Consider the following 16,450-nt stretch of genomic DNA (forward strand, 5'->3'; position numbering starts at 1 on the left):
TCAGTCATGTCAGTATTGCTTTTGTTGCCTTCTGGTTTTGGGTCACAGTGAGAAAACCTTTTCCTATACTGTGGTTAGGGAGCAAGTCACTTGGGATTTACATTTTGATCTCTGATCCATTTGATTTTTACAATTTATTTATATAATGTACATGGGTATTTTGTCTGCATGGATGAATGTGCATGCACCGTGTACATATCTGGTACAGTGGTCAGAAGAGGGTGTAGAAATTCCTGGAGCTGCAGATGCCTGTGAGTTTCCTTGGGGGGCGGCTGGGAATTGAACTTGGGTCCTCTGGAAGAATAGCCAGTGCTCTTAGCCAATGATCTATCTCTCTACTCCCATTGGTTTATTTTTAAATATGTTATCAAGGCCAAGTGTGGTAGTTACACAACTTTAATCCCAGAATGGAGGTGGATCTATGTGAGTTGGAAGCCAGCCTGGTCTGCATAACAAGTTCCAGGACAGCCAGAGGTGCATAGTAAGACCCTGTCTCCAAAAAACAAAAAACATGAATGTATCAGATAAAGGTTTGGTTAGGTTTTGTTGTTGTTGTTTATTTGTTTGTTGTTTTTTCCAAATGGCTACTCAGTTATCCAAATAACTTACACTGTATTTAAAAATCAATTAGATATGATGACATGTATCTGTTGAAAAGGCCAAACTTGATCTATTTTGAATCAAGCCATCATGGTGAGCCTTAGCTTTTGGTTTCCCAGAAAGGCTCGTTAGACTTCTTGAAAATGCCATGGAAAAAGGGCAACTGCCCTGACATCTGCCCTGGAGCTAAACTAGATATGAGGTGACAGGTCCTTCCCCAGGGTTGGAACCAACCAGGAACATACAAGTACCCCTAACCATGAACGCAGCCAATCCTAACAAAGGTCAGATGACCAGGGCTAGAAGTTCCCTAACTGGCTTTAAAAGGAGCCCCTGGGCACCTCTCAGGATTGACATTTTGTATGGTTGACCCCTGCATGCTGGCTGTTTCTGCAGAATAAACACACTTTGCTTTCGCATACTATTTGAGCCTGGGGTCTTCCTTCAGTGAATCTCAGACCCTTACACTATAACCCTCAGTGGTTTAGGCACTTGTTATTGCAGAGGACCCAGGTTCAATTCCCTTCACCCACATGGCAGCTCACAGCCGTCAAAACTCTAGTTCCGGGGAATCTGGAACTCTGTAGGTGATAGGGACACAAACGGTGCACATATATACATGCAGGCAAAACACTCATACTCAGAAAACAAAATAAATGAAGTTTTAAAACCCCATTCAGAACCCAGGGGTTTGGGTGACAACTTTCCATTTAATTTGGAAATTTTTCTGGACTTTGAGTCCTGTCGCTCTCGTCTACTTGCCTATTTTTTGCACAAGTCCCCACTGGTAATCATTATACAGTCATGGTGTGTTTTAATTTTAATGCTCAGAGTGTTTTTCCCAGGGTGCTTCTGGCTGTTTTTTTTTTTCCTGTGCCCTTTAGTACCTATTTGTGTGACTCATGAACTATTTATAGCTTGTTGGTATTTTTTACGACGATTAAGTAGAATTTTCAAATTAACTTAGGGGAGAATTCTCATCTTTGTAGTGTCAGGTCATCCTGTCTAAGAACAAGAGACTTTCAAAATTAGTTCCTATGTACTTTGTGCCTTGAAGAGCGTTTTAAGCCGCCACGGAGCACTTGCCTGTGTTCTCAGCACTACTGAGGCAGATGCGGGGAGATCTGTTCAAAGTCATTCCTGTCTACTTGGCAAGTTCTAAGCCACACAAGACTTTATTTAAAAACAAGCAAGCAAGCAAACAAACAACCTTCTCCTCCACTCAAAAAAAGAATGTTAAATTCTCTAAGCCAGGTATGAGCGTGCATGCCTGTAGTCCCACCCTGTGCTGCCTCAGCTGCCTGCGTCTCTAGCTTCAGGGGATTTGCTGGCACCTGCAGGCATGCGGCGTGCATAAACTCACACAGGTGTACACATAGACACATAAATAAATTAAAAGGAAAAGAAAAACCCAAGGCATGTATTTCCTTGCTTCCTGTTTTAGTTTATTTTTTTATTTTATTTAAATTTTTTTCTTCTCTCATATATTACATCCCAACTGTAGTTTCTCCTCCCAGTCCTTCCTCCTCCCCATCAAACATGCCATATCAAGTTGCTATCAGACTAGGTACCTCCCCTCATATTAATGCTGGAGGAGGCAACCCAATAGGAAGAAAAAGGTCCCAAAGGCAGGCAAAAGAGTTGAGAGTCCCTGCTCCCACTATGAAGAGTCACATAAGGAGACCAAGCTACACAACTGTCACTTATATACAGAGGGGTTAGGTCAGATCCCTGCATATTCCCTGTTTGTCGCTCAGTCTCCCTGAGCCCCTGTGAGCCCATGATAGTTGATTCTGTGGGTTTTCTTGTGGTGTCCTTGACCACTCTGGCTCCTGCAATCCTTCCTCCCACTCCTTCATAACATACCCCAGGCTCCGCCTAATATTTGGCTATGAGTCTCTTCATCTGTTTCCATCAGTTGCTGGGTGAGGTGTATCTGATAGCAATTGGACTAGGCACCAGTCTATGAACATAGTAGAATACCATTAGGACTCATTTATTGACTTTTTTTTTTTTTTTTTTTTGCCAGTCATGTTTGATTCTATCACAGGTCTCTGGGCTATCCAGCCTCTGAGTCCTGGCCCTCCAGGTAGTGTCAGGGGTGGAGTCCCTCTCGTAGCATGGATCTCAAGCTGGACCGGTCATTGGTTGGCCACTCCCACAACTCCTGCACCATCCTTACCCTAGTACATCTTACAGGCAGGATGAATTGTAGGTTGAAGGTTTTGTGGTTGTGTTAGTGTTCAGTTCTGGGTTTCAGCAAGAATGTGTTTTTGGTTTTGCTTTAGGATTTTATTTATTTATTTTATGTATGAGTGCTCCATCTGCATATACATCTGCAGTCCAGAAGAGGGCATCAGATTACAGTGTAGATGGTTGTGAACCACCATGTGGTTGCTGAGGATTGAACTCAGGATCCTGGAAAAGCAGACATCTCTCCGGCCAAAGAATGTGTTTTTGTTTTGTCATAAATGGGGTTTACATTTCAAGTGCTGTTTAACATTTCTGGAGATAGGTACACCATTGTTTTCCTCATGAGAACTAACATGAATGGTGTTCTTGGATCTCCTAGCATTGAGCCTGTCTCATTTCTAGAAGTCCTTCCTGGGCATAGTGTGTGCTTTCCTTAACGTGACGGTAGAGATCCTGTCTCCTCATAAACTTGACAGAGTCTAGAATTAGACAAACCTCCAAGAACACCTGTGAGGGGTTATTTAGATTAGGTTAGCTTCTGGGCATGCCTGTGGTAAATCTAGTACTCCCTCCCATGTACCCAAGGCGAAATGTCTCCTTCTTGAATAAACCTATTATGTTTCAAAAACACCCAACTCTCTGAGAGAACTATTGGCAGTTGATGGTGGCTGTGGGGAGCAGAGGGAGGGATGTCATTTTTATCAGTGGTGTGTATCCACTGAAAAGTAGTCTGTACACCAGTAAATCACCCCCTACCCATGCTCATGCAAACAACCCTGATTAAACCCAAACACACACACACACACACACACACACACACACACACGAAAGCTAGAAGGAGACTTCTTACCAAAAAAGAATGGCATCAGTGGGAGGAATGGTGATGGATAAAGGACGACGCTGCAGACAGCAAAGCTGGAGGGCCTGAGCCATCTAAGCCCTTTGACATCAGACATAAAACTACAGCATTTGGTGTTTTCCTGGTAGGCTTCCATTTGTTTTCATCCAGGAGTTCCTCACTAGATCCATATTCCTTCCTTCCTTTTGTAATGGTAATATATATTTTGTGCCATCACATGCTGGAAGTATGTACTTTGCCTTTTACTTTTGCAGGGGGTTACAAGTTAAGAGATTGCCTTGAGTCTCAGAGGCGATGTTGGACTTTCAAACAGTGTTGAGACTGAAGACTGTGGGGACTTTTCAAGTTTCACTAGCTGGATTTTGGGTTATCATATGGTCTCAAGCCTATGGGGCCTTGAAAGTGGACTGTGGTGGTTTGAATGAGAAATGGTCCTCATAGGCTCATAAGTTTGAGTAACTGGTCCCCAGCTGGTGGAACTCTCTGGGAAGGATTCGAAGGTGTGGCCTTGTTGGAGGAGGTATATAACTGGGGGCAGGCTTTGAGAGTTTAAAGATTTATACCGTTTCACGTTTCATGCTTGTGGTAATGTATGTAAAAATTGGGGATGTTACCACTCATCTTTAATCCCAGAATTTAAGAAGCAGAGGCAGGTGGATCTCTGTGAGTTTGAGACTAGACCCTGTCTTGAAAAAAACAAAACAAAAAAGGTGCCCTCTCAGCTGCTAGGAGTTATTAAACAAATGATATCATAGATAATAAACACAGTTGGGAACCTCAGACTTGGCAAGGGAGTGGTTTACAAGTGAGATGTTGGAAAGTAGCGGGTCATACTAGGAAATGTTTTCTCACTTGGGAGGTGTCCAGAAAGAGGCCTTTCTGGGTGGCCACCACAGGGACATGCTGGCCCTGGGCTGCGGGTAGATTGGTGAGTGTGTACAGAGGTCCTTCCAACTCTGTCACCCAGAATAGGATGGATGGTTCTAGGAGTGTATCTTGGGGCATTAGGACATGGTACTTTCTTCTGAGGTGTTGAAGGACTGCCGACCTTTGTAATTAACCTTCTGTAGTTTGTGTAGATGCAAAACCCAAATGTTAACTTTCCCTAAGATTACCTGGTTTCAGGGGCTTTGTGCGCAGACTCTGAGATCAATAAAAGTAATTTGTTCTTCCATGCCAGTAAGAGAATTATTCACAAGTGAGCCATGCGTACTGCGTTAAGAAAGAATGCAACTCGATACTAAGCAAGATGTGTTGAAACATATAAGTAGTTCCCTGAACAGAATTTATAGGTTTGGTACATTTTCAATAAACCAGTCACAATAATTTATTACAAGAATTTCAACCAAAATTGTTTAAAATGACTATTTTAAATCTATCAAGCCAAGTAACTACAGACAGCGCGGAAGCTAACAAGGTTAAATCTAAGTGATGGCTGCTCGTCCTCAAAGTCATCTCCACATGGTCTATAAAGTTTTCCAGCTTCACAGGACTCTGTATTTGCCGCTGAAGTTTCCTGAAAGGACACCCAGTCAGTGCTGTATGTTGTCTGAAGTTAACCAGAGTGCAATTTTGTGTTTCAGAAACGGGCGTGCAGGAGGTCAGAAGCTGGTGGGCATGAGTGCAGCGGCCACATGCTAAGCACCTGTGCCCTGGTGTCCTGGAGCATGGAGGACCAGGAGCCACAGCCACGAGGCCTTCCTGCACCAGGGCCAGAGTGGGGCCAGGAGAGGCTCAGCTCAGTGGTATGTTCCTCTTGCCACCGAACCCACCGTGAATTCATAGAATTCATTTATAAAATCCATAAATGACTATCCCTGTGCTGATGCGCGCATGCCTGTGATTCGTTTGCTAGATTCTGCAGAACGGTGGAAGGAGTTCAGCCCAGCCTTGCCTGAGATGTGTTGCAGGGGAATCTGTAAGTGTGACCTCACTAACACGTAAATGATAGAGTTCTCAAACATCTGTTCTGTAAAGCAGTCAATAACATCTTCAGTTAGTTATCTAAGAAATGAGATAAATAAAACTAAAGGCTGGTTTGAGTATTTTTAGCATTCTGTTGAGGTTAAAAAGTTCATATTCAGAAATAGGATAAATTATATAATGCTTTATAAAATAGAACAAATAAGTTACAAATAACTTATAAAATGCCTACTAAAAAGCAGTATTTGTATGTGTGTACATGTATGAACATGTATGAAGGTGTTAATGACTAGAAAGCAGCCTTGAGGAAAAGAAGTTAACTCTCTACTTGGCTAAAATACAACACTTGAAGGTCATCTTGGGGAAGAGACATGGCCTTATTTAAGTTATTCAACAGGAACAGGGACTGGGTTTTCCCTCATCTGCTTAAAGTTTTCTAGAGTGTTTCTATAAACTGTATGTAAATCGTAGATTTCTGAATGAAACAGTGTTCACACCATCAGTTCAAAGCAAAGAGAGGTCAAAGACGGCTGCCAGGCAATTTTCAGCCTCTGCTGTCGGACGGAATATCATAAAGTATATATTAGCATAATAATGCCTTTGTTATTAATTTTGAACTTACTCTAAGAACAAGTTAATATGTTTTTGATAACCTCTATAATTCTTGGGTTTTTTATTTTAAATTTGAAATCTCAATATTGTAATAAAATAGAACTGTATTTAAATTCCACATAGAAGCCAGGAGAGTGTGCATGTGTCTGAGGATGAGTGTCAGAGATTGCCCCCTAAAGATCTTCCAAGAAGTGAATTGCTGTTCCTGATGAGCAAAAGATTGAGTCTGTAACTTACAAGCGTCTTCAGCTGACATAGGACCGGCTGCTGGGTTTTACAGTGACAAGCACTGATTTTGCCCTGGACAGACCTGCCACCCTGGTCCCTACCGTTCACACGAACCTGAGTAGCTGAAGCCATCAGAGCGATACAAAAGCCCACTTCAGTTCTGCTCTTCCTCCGTGGAGGCGTGGCTCTGCTGCTCCGTTGTCTGTCTGCAGAACACCATGCTGCATGTGCACCGTCCTTACAAACATTCATCCAATTCAAGATGCAGTCACTTGAATTCAGTATGTTTAGGTTGGTTCCCATGGCTTCCAAATATACCCTAGGATGCACATAAGTCATACGTTGCTTGAGAGTTGTCCTCCATTGAGGTCAAATCCCCCTGCTTGTGACTGGCATGTTCTCTTTCTTGCCCCAACTCCATATCCATGGGATGCCTCATCCTGTCTGTCTGCAAGCAGCACATTTGTAAGTCATGTGAATTCCTAACACCCTGAGGGCTGTGTTCTGCCATGAATGGCTTAAAGGAGAAAAAAATTAGCTCACATGCCTGATTGGATCATTTTGGCTAATATTCTGTTTGAACAACAGTACCTGTTTGCTTAGGGTTTTCTGTTCCTTTGTAATTCCCTAGGCTTGCTTCTTTAGTTTCATAGGAAATGAATCTATGAGCAGAAAACGTACATTGATATGTAAATATAATTTTTTGGTTAATGCTCAATATTCTTTTCATCTAAATTTCAGAAACTGACTTTAAAAAATCAGTTTCCTTTTATTTGTAGTTATTCTCAATAAAAAATTTTACTCAGGCTTGGGCGGTTTAATATTTACACCTACTATTTCTAAAAGTCTTATGTAAATAAAGATTGAAATGTGAATTTGAAAAGTCACACCTCCTGATATTTGAACAGACTATGCTGCATATATCTTCTTTTTCTAATAATACGGCTAGTTTCTCTCCTAAGCTTTTAAAATAATAAGACACTTACTATTTTTATATTCTAAAACACCAAAAGGTTCAGTGTTAAATAAAAAGCAAATAGTGTTTTTAGGGATGCAGGATCCCAGGGAGCGCTACTTAGGAGCAAATCACCGGTGGGCAGCAACTGCAAACTTCAGAGGACTTTATTACACTCAGGCTCATTCAGAGCCGCTTGTCTGCAAACACAGCGCTTCCCTGCCAGCTCACCACCCCCAGCCTCACTCGGGATGGCCCCCTGCAGGCTGGTGTGTGCCTCACAGCCTGTTTGGTGGTTTTCCCCTAGCCTCTTGTGTGCTTCCATAGTGTGCTGATCCAGCCCATATTCCTGCTCTGAGTCCTCGGCAGAGCAGAGCTTCCTCTGTGGGACCTGAGCTCCCTGCTCTTCAACTGTCTTTTATCTCTCTATTTGCATGTGTATAGGTTTATATGTGTGGTGTGTGCTTGCGTGAGTATGGACACACATGTGTGTTTGGACATGTGTAGAAGCTCAGACTTGACGCTGAGTGTTTTCTGTGATCACGTTCCACTCATTTATCAAGGCAAGGCTTCCCACTGACGCTGGAGCTCACTAATTCTGCCTTTATAGCTCGTCAGTTTGCCCCAGGGATTCTCCCATCTCTGCCTCCCACATACTAGGATTACTGGTGGGCTTCCATGGCTACTCGTCTTTTCCATGGACTCCTGGGATGGGAACTGAAGTCCTCATGCATACGTGCTAGTGCTTTTTCTGTCAAGTCATCTTCCAGTCCTCTGTCATGGTTTTTTGTTTTCCAAGACTTGACTGTCCTAGAGCTAGCTCTGTAGACCAGGCTGGCCTCAAACTCACAGCAATCCACTTGCCTCCGTCTTCCAAGTGCTGGGATTAAAGGAGTGCGCCATCACTGCCCAGCCTTCTGTCATGTTTTAATCACTGAGCTGTTTCTTGTGAATGCAAGGACCTTTTCTCAATATATTATCAGTTTCACTCTCCACCCTTGCACTTCAGTCTTTCTATCTGATCTGTTCTAGTTCATTCTTACAGTGGTTTCTGTTTCAGTAATTGCTGGCATAGGTTGTTTCTTTTTTGCTTGCTTGCTTGCTTGACAGCGTCTCATTGTATAGCATTGGCCAGCTTTGACCTTCTCATGAAGCCTGGACTGACCTAGATTAGTTGTAATCCTCCTGCCTCAGCCTCTGATATGAAGGTTATAGACACGAGCAGTTGCTGACCCTTCCCTGTAATTGCCACAGTTCAGTTTGTATTATGTGTCATTACTCTGGACCATCTCTCAGCCCCACATCACCTCCTCCTGAGGCTTAGAATGAGTGTGGGAATAGTGTGGTTCTGTGGTACTTCGAAGTATGTCCCCACAGTTGTCAGGCTGCTGCTTTCCCTGCTCTGCACCATCTTGTCTTACACATGCCAACACGATGGGCAAGGACTGTTACCAGCAGATTCCCTTTCATTCTACAAATGACCCAATGCTGGACCGCCTTGCATAGCTCCTCTGTAGTCAGCTTGGCCATAGGAATGACGCTTCCTGTCAGTTCAGACAATTAAGTTAGGGATAATGATGCTTCCAGGGGCCACAAACTAAACAGAAGGGGATCTGTGAGGGGGTAGGTCATGAAGAATGGGGGTTATAAGGCAGATCCATGAGGGGTGGGGGATCCCAAGCAAGATGCATGAAATATGGGGAGCAGAGGAGGCCCTCACTTGTGCTCAGAGAGTTATAGTGAAGTCCTGAGTGAATGTGCGTTACTGACATGGCACAGGAGTGTCAAGGATCCTAGAACCTTAGACCCATGGGGAAAATGGCAGCCTTCTTCCTAGGAGTGAGGCTCAGATGGAAGGCGGCAAAGCCTTCTCTTTTGGTCCCTGTGTGGATATTGATAGTGTGTGCAGAAAATGTCCACCTTAGCTTTCTCCCCTGCCACATACTTAGGGACTGAAGAGTGCTCCCCTACAAAGACTGCTCCTAAACCTGCCTCCCTGATCCAGCTGCATACCGTAAACCCTTGTTTATCTTTATGAATAATAATCAAACATCTTCCTCCAGCTGTATGCAATAACCCCACCTCCATGGTCAACTATGTAATAAACATGCTGTACTTTAGGGGGTGTTGCAGTTTCTCCATTAGAGAGGCCAGACCACCCAACCCCAGTTTTCTGTCTATTTGTCACTTTGTCACTCTCCATTGTCTCTTCCTTGGAGCTGTGACTGGACATAGCAATGGCAGTGAAGAGCCGTAAGTTTAAACTAAACACCTCCTTCCCTACACTCGAGCTGTGCACAGCCTGACATATACGCACATGCACTCACACATATGCCACCCCTGTGTATTAAACACACACATAGATGTCAAAGTATTATAAATACATCACACCCATGCAATCCACAGACACATGTACCACACACCCATGTATTACACACCACACACACATACACACACTCATATATATACCACACCATGCATTACACAAAACACACGTTCATAAGCACCCTCACATACAAACACATACATAAATATAATGCACATGCATTCTACACCCAAACACATAGATACACACTAAATACACTATATATATATGCATATGTTAAACCTATGGCTGGCTTGGATCCCCTAAAGAAACAGCAAGAGCCAATGTTTAGCATTTCTGTTTGGAATATAGCCCTTGTTTATACTTGTCTAGAATTTATTTCATGTGTATGAGTGTTCTGCCTGCATGTGTTTGTGTACACTAACATGCATGGTAGTGCCTACAGGGGGCCATTATAGGGCAAAGAGTCCTGAAACTGGGGTTACAGATGGTTTGAGTCACTTTGCAGGTGCTTGGAATCCACCTGGGTCCCCTGGAAGAGTTACTAGTGCTTTTAACCACTGAGGCATCTCCCCAGCACCCTCTGCACTTCTTTTACCTGCATATGAGTGACCCCTAAAACATTTGGGTTCACTTTACTCAGATATCTGCAGGCTGCTGGTAGCTGTTTCCTACCTCTGTGTCATCTCTTGAGTGCTGCGCAGAAGCAGGATTAGCTAGACGCCAGCCACTCCTGTCTTTTCCTGTGCCGTTTCTTGGTGTGTCAGTCTGAAGGCCAGGCTGCATGAGAGCACAGAAACGAGATGTTGGTTCTGACAGTAGGAAGATTGGGACGCAGCCGTCCACCCTGTGTGTTTCAGAAACAGATTATTCTGTCAGGCCTTTGTACTCATGTCCTGAGAGCAAATTCAGTGTCTTAGGTGGGTCAGTAGAGTTCACCAGTTTTACCTCACACCTTGACAGATCAGCTAAGCCATTGGCCAGCGTGCCTCTGGTCTGGGGGCAGGGATCCAGCTCTCCATTTGACTAACTTGGTGGTCTGCTGGCAAGCATGCCAGTACCACAAGCCACACTGGTGGTGCTGCAGCCTGCCTCACTCCCTCCGAGAGGAGTGGCAGTGGTGTCCTGCTCCTCTGGACTTCACTCACAGTGCTCGAAGATTCTTGGTTAAGATCCCAGCCGGTTCATTGATGCTGAGAGAGGATGGGCTGGCCAAGGGAAGAGTTTGGACCAGGCTGGGTTGGAGTAGACCAATGGCAGTTCTCAAATGTCACTCTGACAACACCTGGCCACTCATGGTTTCGCTGGAATAGAGTGACCAGATGACAACTAAAATTGTAGCTGTGTTATTTAGTCATTTCAAACTTCTGAGGTTGCTAGGGGCTTTGGGTAACTAAAATTAAAAAAAAAAACCCTTCAGTTTTGACTTTCTGTAGACATATTAGACTGAGCTGGTGTAGGTATGTCCCTTGACTGTTAGGAAGAACTGTCTTTGAAGGTCTTTGAAGGACCTCTCACTAGCAACACCTAGTCACCTTGGCCTGACACCTTTGCCATGTTCTGAGATCTGCAGCTTGTGAGCTGGGCTGGAGGGCTCAGCGTCCTTTCCCCTGGATGTTTAGTTACCAAAACTGATTCTAGAAGGGAACGTACACAGGCCAACAATAATGGCAGAAACCAAGAGAGTTACCAAAAGCTACCATTCCTGGGAGTTTTGTTGTTGTTGCTTTTGGTTTACAGCACCCAATACGAAAGGACACTTGGATGGTTTAACATTAGAAAAATGGAAGCAAGCGATCATTGCATTTCACTGTTAAATCCAGGCCCCGCTCATAATAAATTCAGAGCTGTGTGTGGTGCCTCATACCCTTAATCCTGTATCCTTAGTGCTCAACAGCTGAGCCAGCAGGGATTGTGGTAACTTGGAGACCATGGCTGCATGGGAGTTCCAGGCCAGCCAGGACTTTACAGCAAGACCCTGGCTTCAAAACAAAACAAATAAACAAAACCAAACAGACTGCTTAATTTTGCAAACCCTGAGCAGAGTTTATCCTGTTAAAAGTTGAGCATGATACTCATAGAAGTGTTTCCATTGTCGAAGAGGAAGACAGGACACTTGCTGCAGCTGTTCCTGCTCTGTGTTCTAGTGTCCAGCTGGCACAATAAGACAAAAACCAAGAATGAGTGGAAGAATTGGCAAGGAAAACCAGAAACATTTAAATTGTTGTTTCCAGATTATATAGCTGTCTACATAAAATATCCAGGAAAGCCTGCACATAAACCACTAAGCAACATGGCTGAGTAGATGAATAGGCAAAACCATAGCGTCTTACTCACTAGTAATAATCTAGAAAAATAAATCCTACCCATGTGCAGATGTTTACTGCCTACTGTTCTTTGTGGATTTCAGTATTTTAGTAGCCCGATGCCAGGACTTTTCTAAGTTGGTTTGTCTAAGAATGTCTTAATTTCTAAAGCAGTTTTGAAAGATAATTTTGTTGGACTAGAATTGTTTTTTTAAAATAATTTATTCAGATTACATCCCAATTGTTATCTCCTCACTTGTATCTTCCCCGTTCCCCCCTCCCTCCCTCTTTTACCCTATTCCCCTTCTCTAGGCCTGTGACAGAAGGGGACCTCCTCCCCACCATATGATCACAGCTTATCAGGTCTCATCTGGATAGCCTGCTTCCCCTTCCTCTGTGCCCATCAGGCCTCCCCCGCAAGGGGAAGTGGTCAAATAGGGGGCACCAGAGTTCATGTCAGAGGTAGTCCCTGCTCCCCCAACAACAATGGAGAATGAGCTGTCCGCTGGCTAGATCTGAACAGGGTGGGGGGTCTAGGTTTACTGCGTGCATTGTCCTTGGTTGGTACAACAGTTTGTGCAGGCCCCCTTGGTCCAGATCCGCTAACCTTGATGGTCTTTTTGTGGGACTCCTGGACCCTCTGGGTCCTTCTATCTCCCCATTCTTCCATACCTCTCTTACCTGTCCAATAGCGAGTCCCAGCATCTGTCCCCTGCTAGGTGAAGACTCTCAGAAGACATCATGCTGGGCTAATATCCACTTATAAGTGAGTATATACCATGTGTATCTTTCTGGGTCTGGGTTACCTCACTCAGGATGATCATTTCTAGTTCCATCCATTTGCCTGAAATTTTCAAGATTTCCTTGTTTTTAATAGCTGAGCAGTATTTCATAGTGTAAATGCACCACAGTTTCTTTGTCCATTCTTCGACTGAGGGACATCTAGGTTGTTTTCCAGATTCTCGCTATTACGAATAAGGCTGCTATGAACATAGTTGAGTAAATGTCCTTATTGTGTGGTGGAGCATCTTTTGGGTATATGCCGAGGAGGGGTATAGCTAAGTCTTGAGGTAGCACCATTCCCAATTTTCTGGGACTAGAATTGTTGATTGACAGATTTGCCCCTGAGGAAGCACTAGAAAAGTACCCAGCAATGAGCACAGCTAGACACCACTGGCCATGAGTCCATTTCCATCCCTGTGGTGAGACATACTGCCATGAGAGGCCTGCTCCAGGAGCATGCGTGAGGTGCTCTGCTGGGGGCCGTTATGATCCTGGGCTACTATGAGGTCGAGCCATGCTGCTATTGTTTTGAATCCTGATTTGGTATTTTGACAGCACATTTAAAATTTTTTATTTTATGCCTGGCTGAATGATATTTTCATTCTTTTTCTCCAAGTAATAGAGGATGCGATACTTGTTTAGACTATTCTGTGTACTATTTGGTATTAGGAATACTCTAAGTACCTTAATTACAGTGTAACTCATGCTAATACATCTGTAAGTTATGGCCTGGAGCCACACTCAGGTAATCCCGCTACATGCGAGGTGCTACACAACAGCTAGCCCAGTGTGTGTGTTTCTATCTCCGTCTCCCCTCCCTTATTAATATATTAATTTATTTGAGACAGGGTCTCACTCCGAAGCCCTGGCTGGCCTGTAACTTATTATGTAGCACAGACAGGCAGTGGTCCTATCATGGCTTCCCATGTGCTGGGACTACAGGCATGTGCCATCACACGCGTCTTAGCCTCACTACAAATAGTGCTCTCTGTATTGGTGAATGTGTAGTTGAAACCTGTTAATGAGCATAGAGTAAATTAATACAATGTATCCTTTCACCATTGCAGGGCCATTTCAACCATACCGGGAATCATTAGAAGATGCCAATGGCAAGAAGACAGGTTCCAGCTGAGTGTGAATCCTTGGGTGATGGCCAGTGCAAACCCTTACAGCTGGCCTGGGTGCCCACCTGGTCTGTGTCAGTCAGGGCTCTCTGCAGGGGTTGTTTGCCTCTCAAGTAACCCCTCTGTCCTCTGCAGAAGGCCAGGAACATCCTGAGTGCAATACTCACAGCCTGTTCTCTAATGTCCTTTAGAGACATTAGAGACAGGAAATTATGTAGAAGTCAACAAATTCTGTATCTAACTGCCTAGAGGTTCTGGAGCCTCGGAGCTCATGTAATCATAAGGCTCAGCTGGAGATCTCCCCGCCCGTGGACTTTGGGTTGTTTCTGGACATGACCAGGGCTGCTCACATACTCTTTTTTTAATTCAAAGACTTATTTTTATATATAAAATGCTGTATAATCTTGAAGTCAATTTTACTAAATGCTGTTGTCCAATCAAGCTATGTAATTCTCCAGCTGAAATTATCAGGGACAGAACCCCATTTATATTAAAATGGAAATTGTGGACAGGTTGGGCTTCGTTGTGTTGTGTGACTCTAGAGACTGGCCTTGTTTTCACCGCATGGGGAAGCTTCCTGAGCGGAGGTCCTAAAGAAACGACTGGATTAGAGAACCTTACAGGGCTGCGTTCCCTGCCAGGAACACAGGGGAGCACTCAGGCTATACGAACCCTGATGTGCGGTCATGGTGCCACCCACACTGCAGAACTGGGACAGGGGAAACCACGCTGCCAGAGCTAGTGTGATAGTGTCTGTGAGGGAGATGCTCCAACATCACAGGGCATGGTTGCTAAACCAAGGAAGGGGCCAGCACTGCAGGCTCGGAGATGACAGCCATGCCCAAACAGCCACGACTGTGAGAGACAGCTTGTGGTTTGTGGCCTTAAAATGTTGGGGGAGGGGGTGGGTTGTTGTTGTTTGGGTCTTGAAGAGCTTTAGTTTTGTTTTCTCAAAAATAACGTTAATTGGGGCTGGAGAGATGGCTCAGTGGTTAAGAGCACTGTCTGCTCTTTCAAAGGACCCGGGTTCAATTCCCAGCACCCACATGGCAGCTCACAACTGTCTGTAACTCCAAGATCAAGACACATAAAAATTAAAATTAAATAAAATATTTTTTAAAATAACGTTAATTATATAAACAATTGCAAACCTCCTAGGCCCCCATTTCTTTTCATCTGTGTACTCTGCCCCCAGATCCATGAATAGGGATGTCCATGTTTTTGTGCTAGGCACTTTGGTGCTTGTAGAAGCACACAGCTCACTCCAGGCTGTTTCTATGAACCCAGTAGCAGTCCCTCTGACCATCCACCCATGAAAATCATCCCTGCTCCATGTTAGAGCCCAGCAGACTCTTGATTCTGCCTTCTGTCTACTGAAAGTGTCGTGAATGACCTCAAAGAACCACCTTAAAACTTAAAAAAAATTACATTCAGTCTGTGTGTGTGTGTGTGTGTGTCCGTCTGTCCATCTGTCCATAGTTTGTGTGGAAGTCAGAGGATAACTTGCTAGAGCCAGTTCTCTCCTTCTACCACATGGGACCTGGAGATGAAACTTGGGTATCAGGCTTGGCAGCAAGCACCTCTAACCACTGAGCCATCTTTCCAGTCCAAGAAGTTTTTGGAGCCTTTTTCTCCTCATCGGTGTTGCATGGTTGTGGCTTACAGGACTGTCCATCAGCACTGAAGTCAGTGCGTTCAGAGGACCTGGGGAGTTTCCTGTGGTAGCCTTTTCCCCTGCTGCCCAGCCCTTCCAGGTCCCTTTTCTTCTGAAGCCAAGGTCAGGGAAGATTACCAAGGGAAAAGGGCTAGAGGGTAAGGTAAGGCTGGCCATCTTATGGAACCAGTAGTTTCATCTCAGATGCCTGGAATTCTCAGACTGTACAGAGCAAGAACATTGAAGAGATGGAACTGGGCAGCACATGTGATTTCTTGGCATCGTCCCTTCAGAAAACAAATGGGGCTCTGAAATCCCAGACATGGAGCCTTCCCCACTGACAGCTTCCTGTCCCTACAGGAACCCATCTATGGCTGCGGTATCCTCAGGAGAGTGGTGTGGCTTGGCAGTGCATCTTCCTGCTAACCCTGCCACATTCTACATAGCTCTCCCTCTTCATGACTGTGACCACTGTAGACCACGCAGCTTTGAGGGTGTGGGGACAGGGAGCATTTGGGTAACATCTAATGTTTAATGGTCTTTTTATGATTGATTGTAAAACAAAACCATTCATTGCAGAAGAATGGAATAACAAGTCCACCCATGGGGTGGGGTGTGTGTGTGTGTGTATGTGTGTGTGTGTGTGTGTGTGTGTGTGTGTGTGTGTGTGTGTGTGTGTGTGTTACTGTTAGTGGCCTGAAGCAACTAATTGGTTAACAAAATGCTACCTGGTAAGTGTTCTTGACATTATCGTAAGTCATTGTCTTTCTTTCTTTCTTTCTTTCTTTCTTTCTTTCTTTCTTTCTTTCTTTCTTCTTTAGGAAAAAGATGGTTTTATACGTGGGATAAAACAATATAAATTCAAAATGTACAGATGAATTTTTTTT

At 44.2% G+C, this 16,450-nt stretch overlaps 1 protein-coding gene across 3 annotated transcripts in view; it reads left to right on the plus strand.

The window, feature by feature from the left end:
- LOC311583548 (uncharacterized protein C10orf143 homolog) overlaps positions 1-14,418 on the plus strand; it is a 34,306-nt gene extending 19,888 nt beyond the window's left edge. Inside the window, exons 2-5 of one of the 3 annotated variants that reach the window (XM_084757261.1) lie at positions 5,236-5,397; positions 5,508-5,570; positions 12,695-12,768; positions 13,853-14,418. In XM_084757261.1, coding sequence (XP_084613387.1) covers positions 5,236-5,397; positions 5,508-5,570; positions 12,695-12,721 — 252 coding nt within the window. In that variant the 3' untranslated portion in view covers positions 12,722-12,768; positions 13,853-14,418. Of the gene's footprint in view, positions 1-5,235; positions 5,426-5,507; positions 5,571-12,694; positions 12,769-13,852 lie in introns of all 3 variants that reach the window. The other 2 variants (XM_084757259.1, XM_084757260.1) reach the window with 2 other exon arrangements.
- Positions 14,419-16,450: the final 2,032 nt, after the last annotated feature.

Source organism: Acomys minous (assembly GCF_964271855.1).
Source record: "Acomys minous genome assembly, chromosome: 2".
In the NCBI taxonomy this organism is placed as follows: Eukaryota; Metazoa; Chordata; class Mammalia; order Rodentia; family Muridae; genus Acomys; species Acomys minous.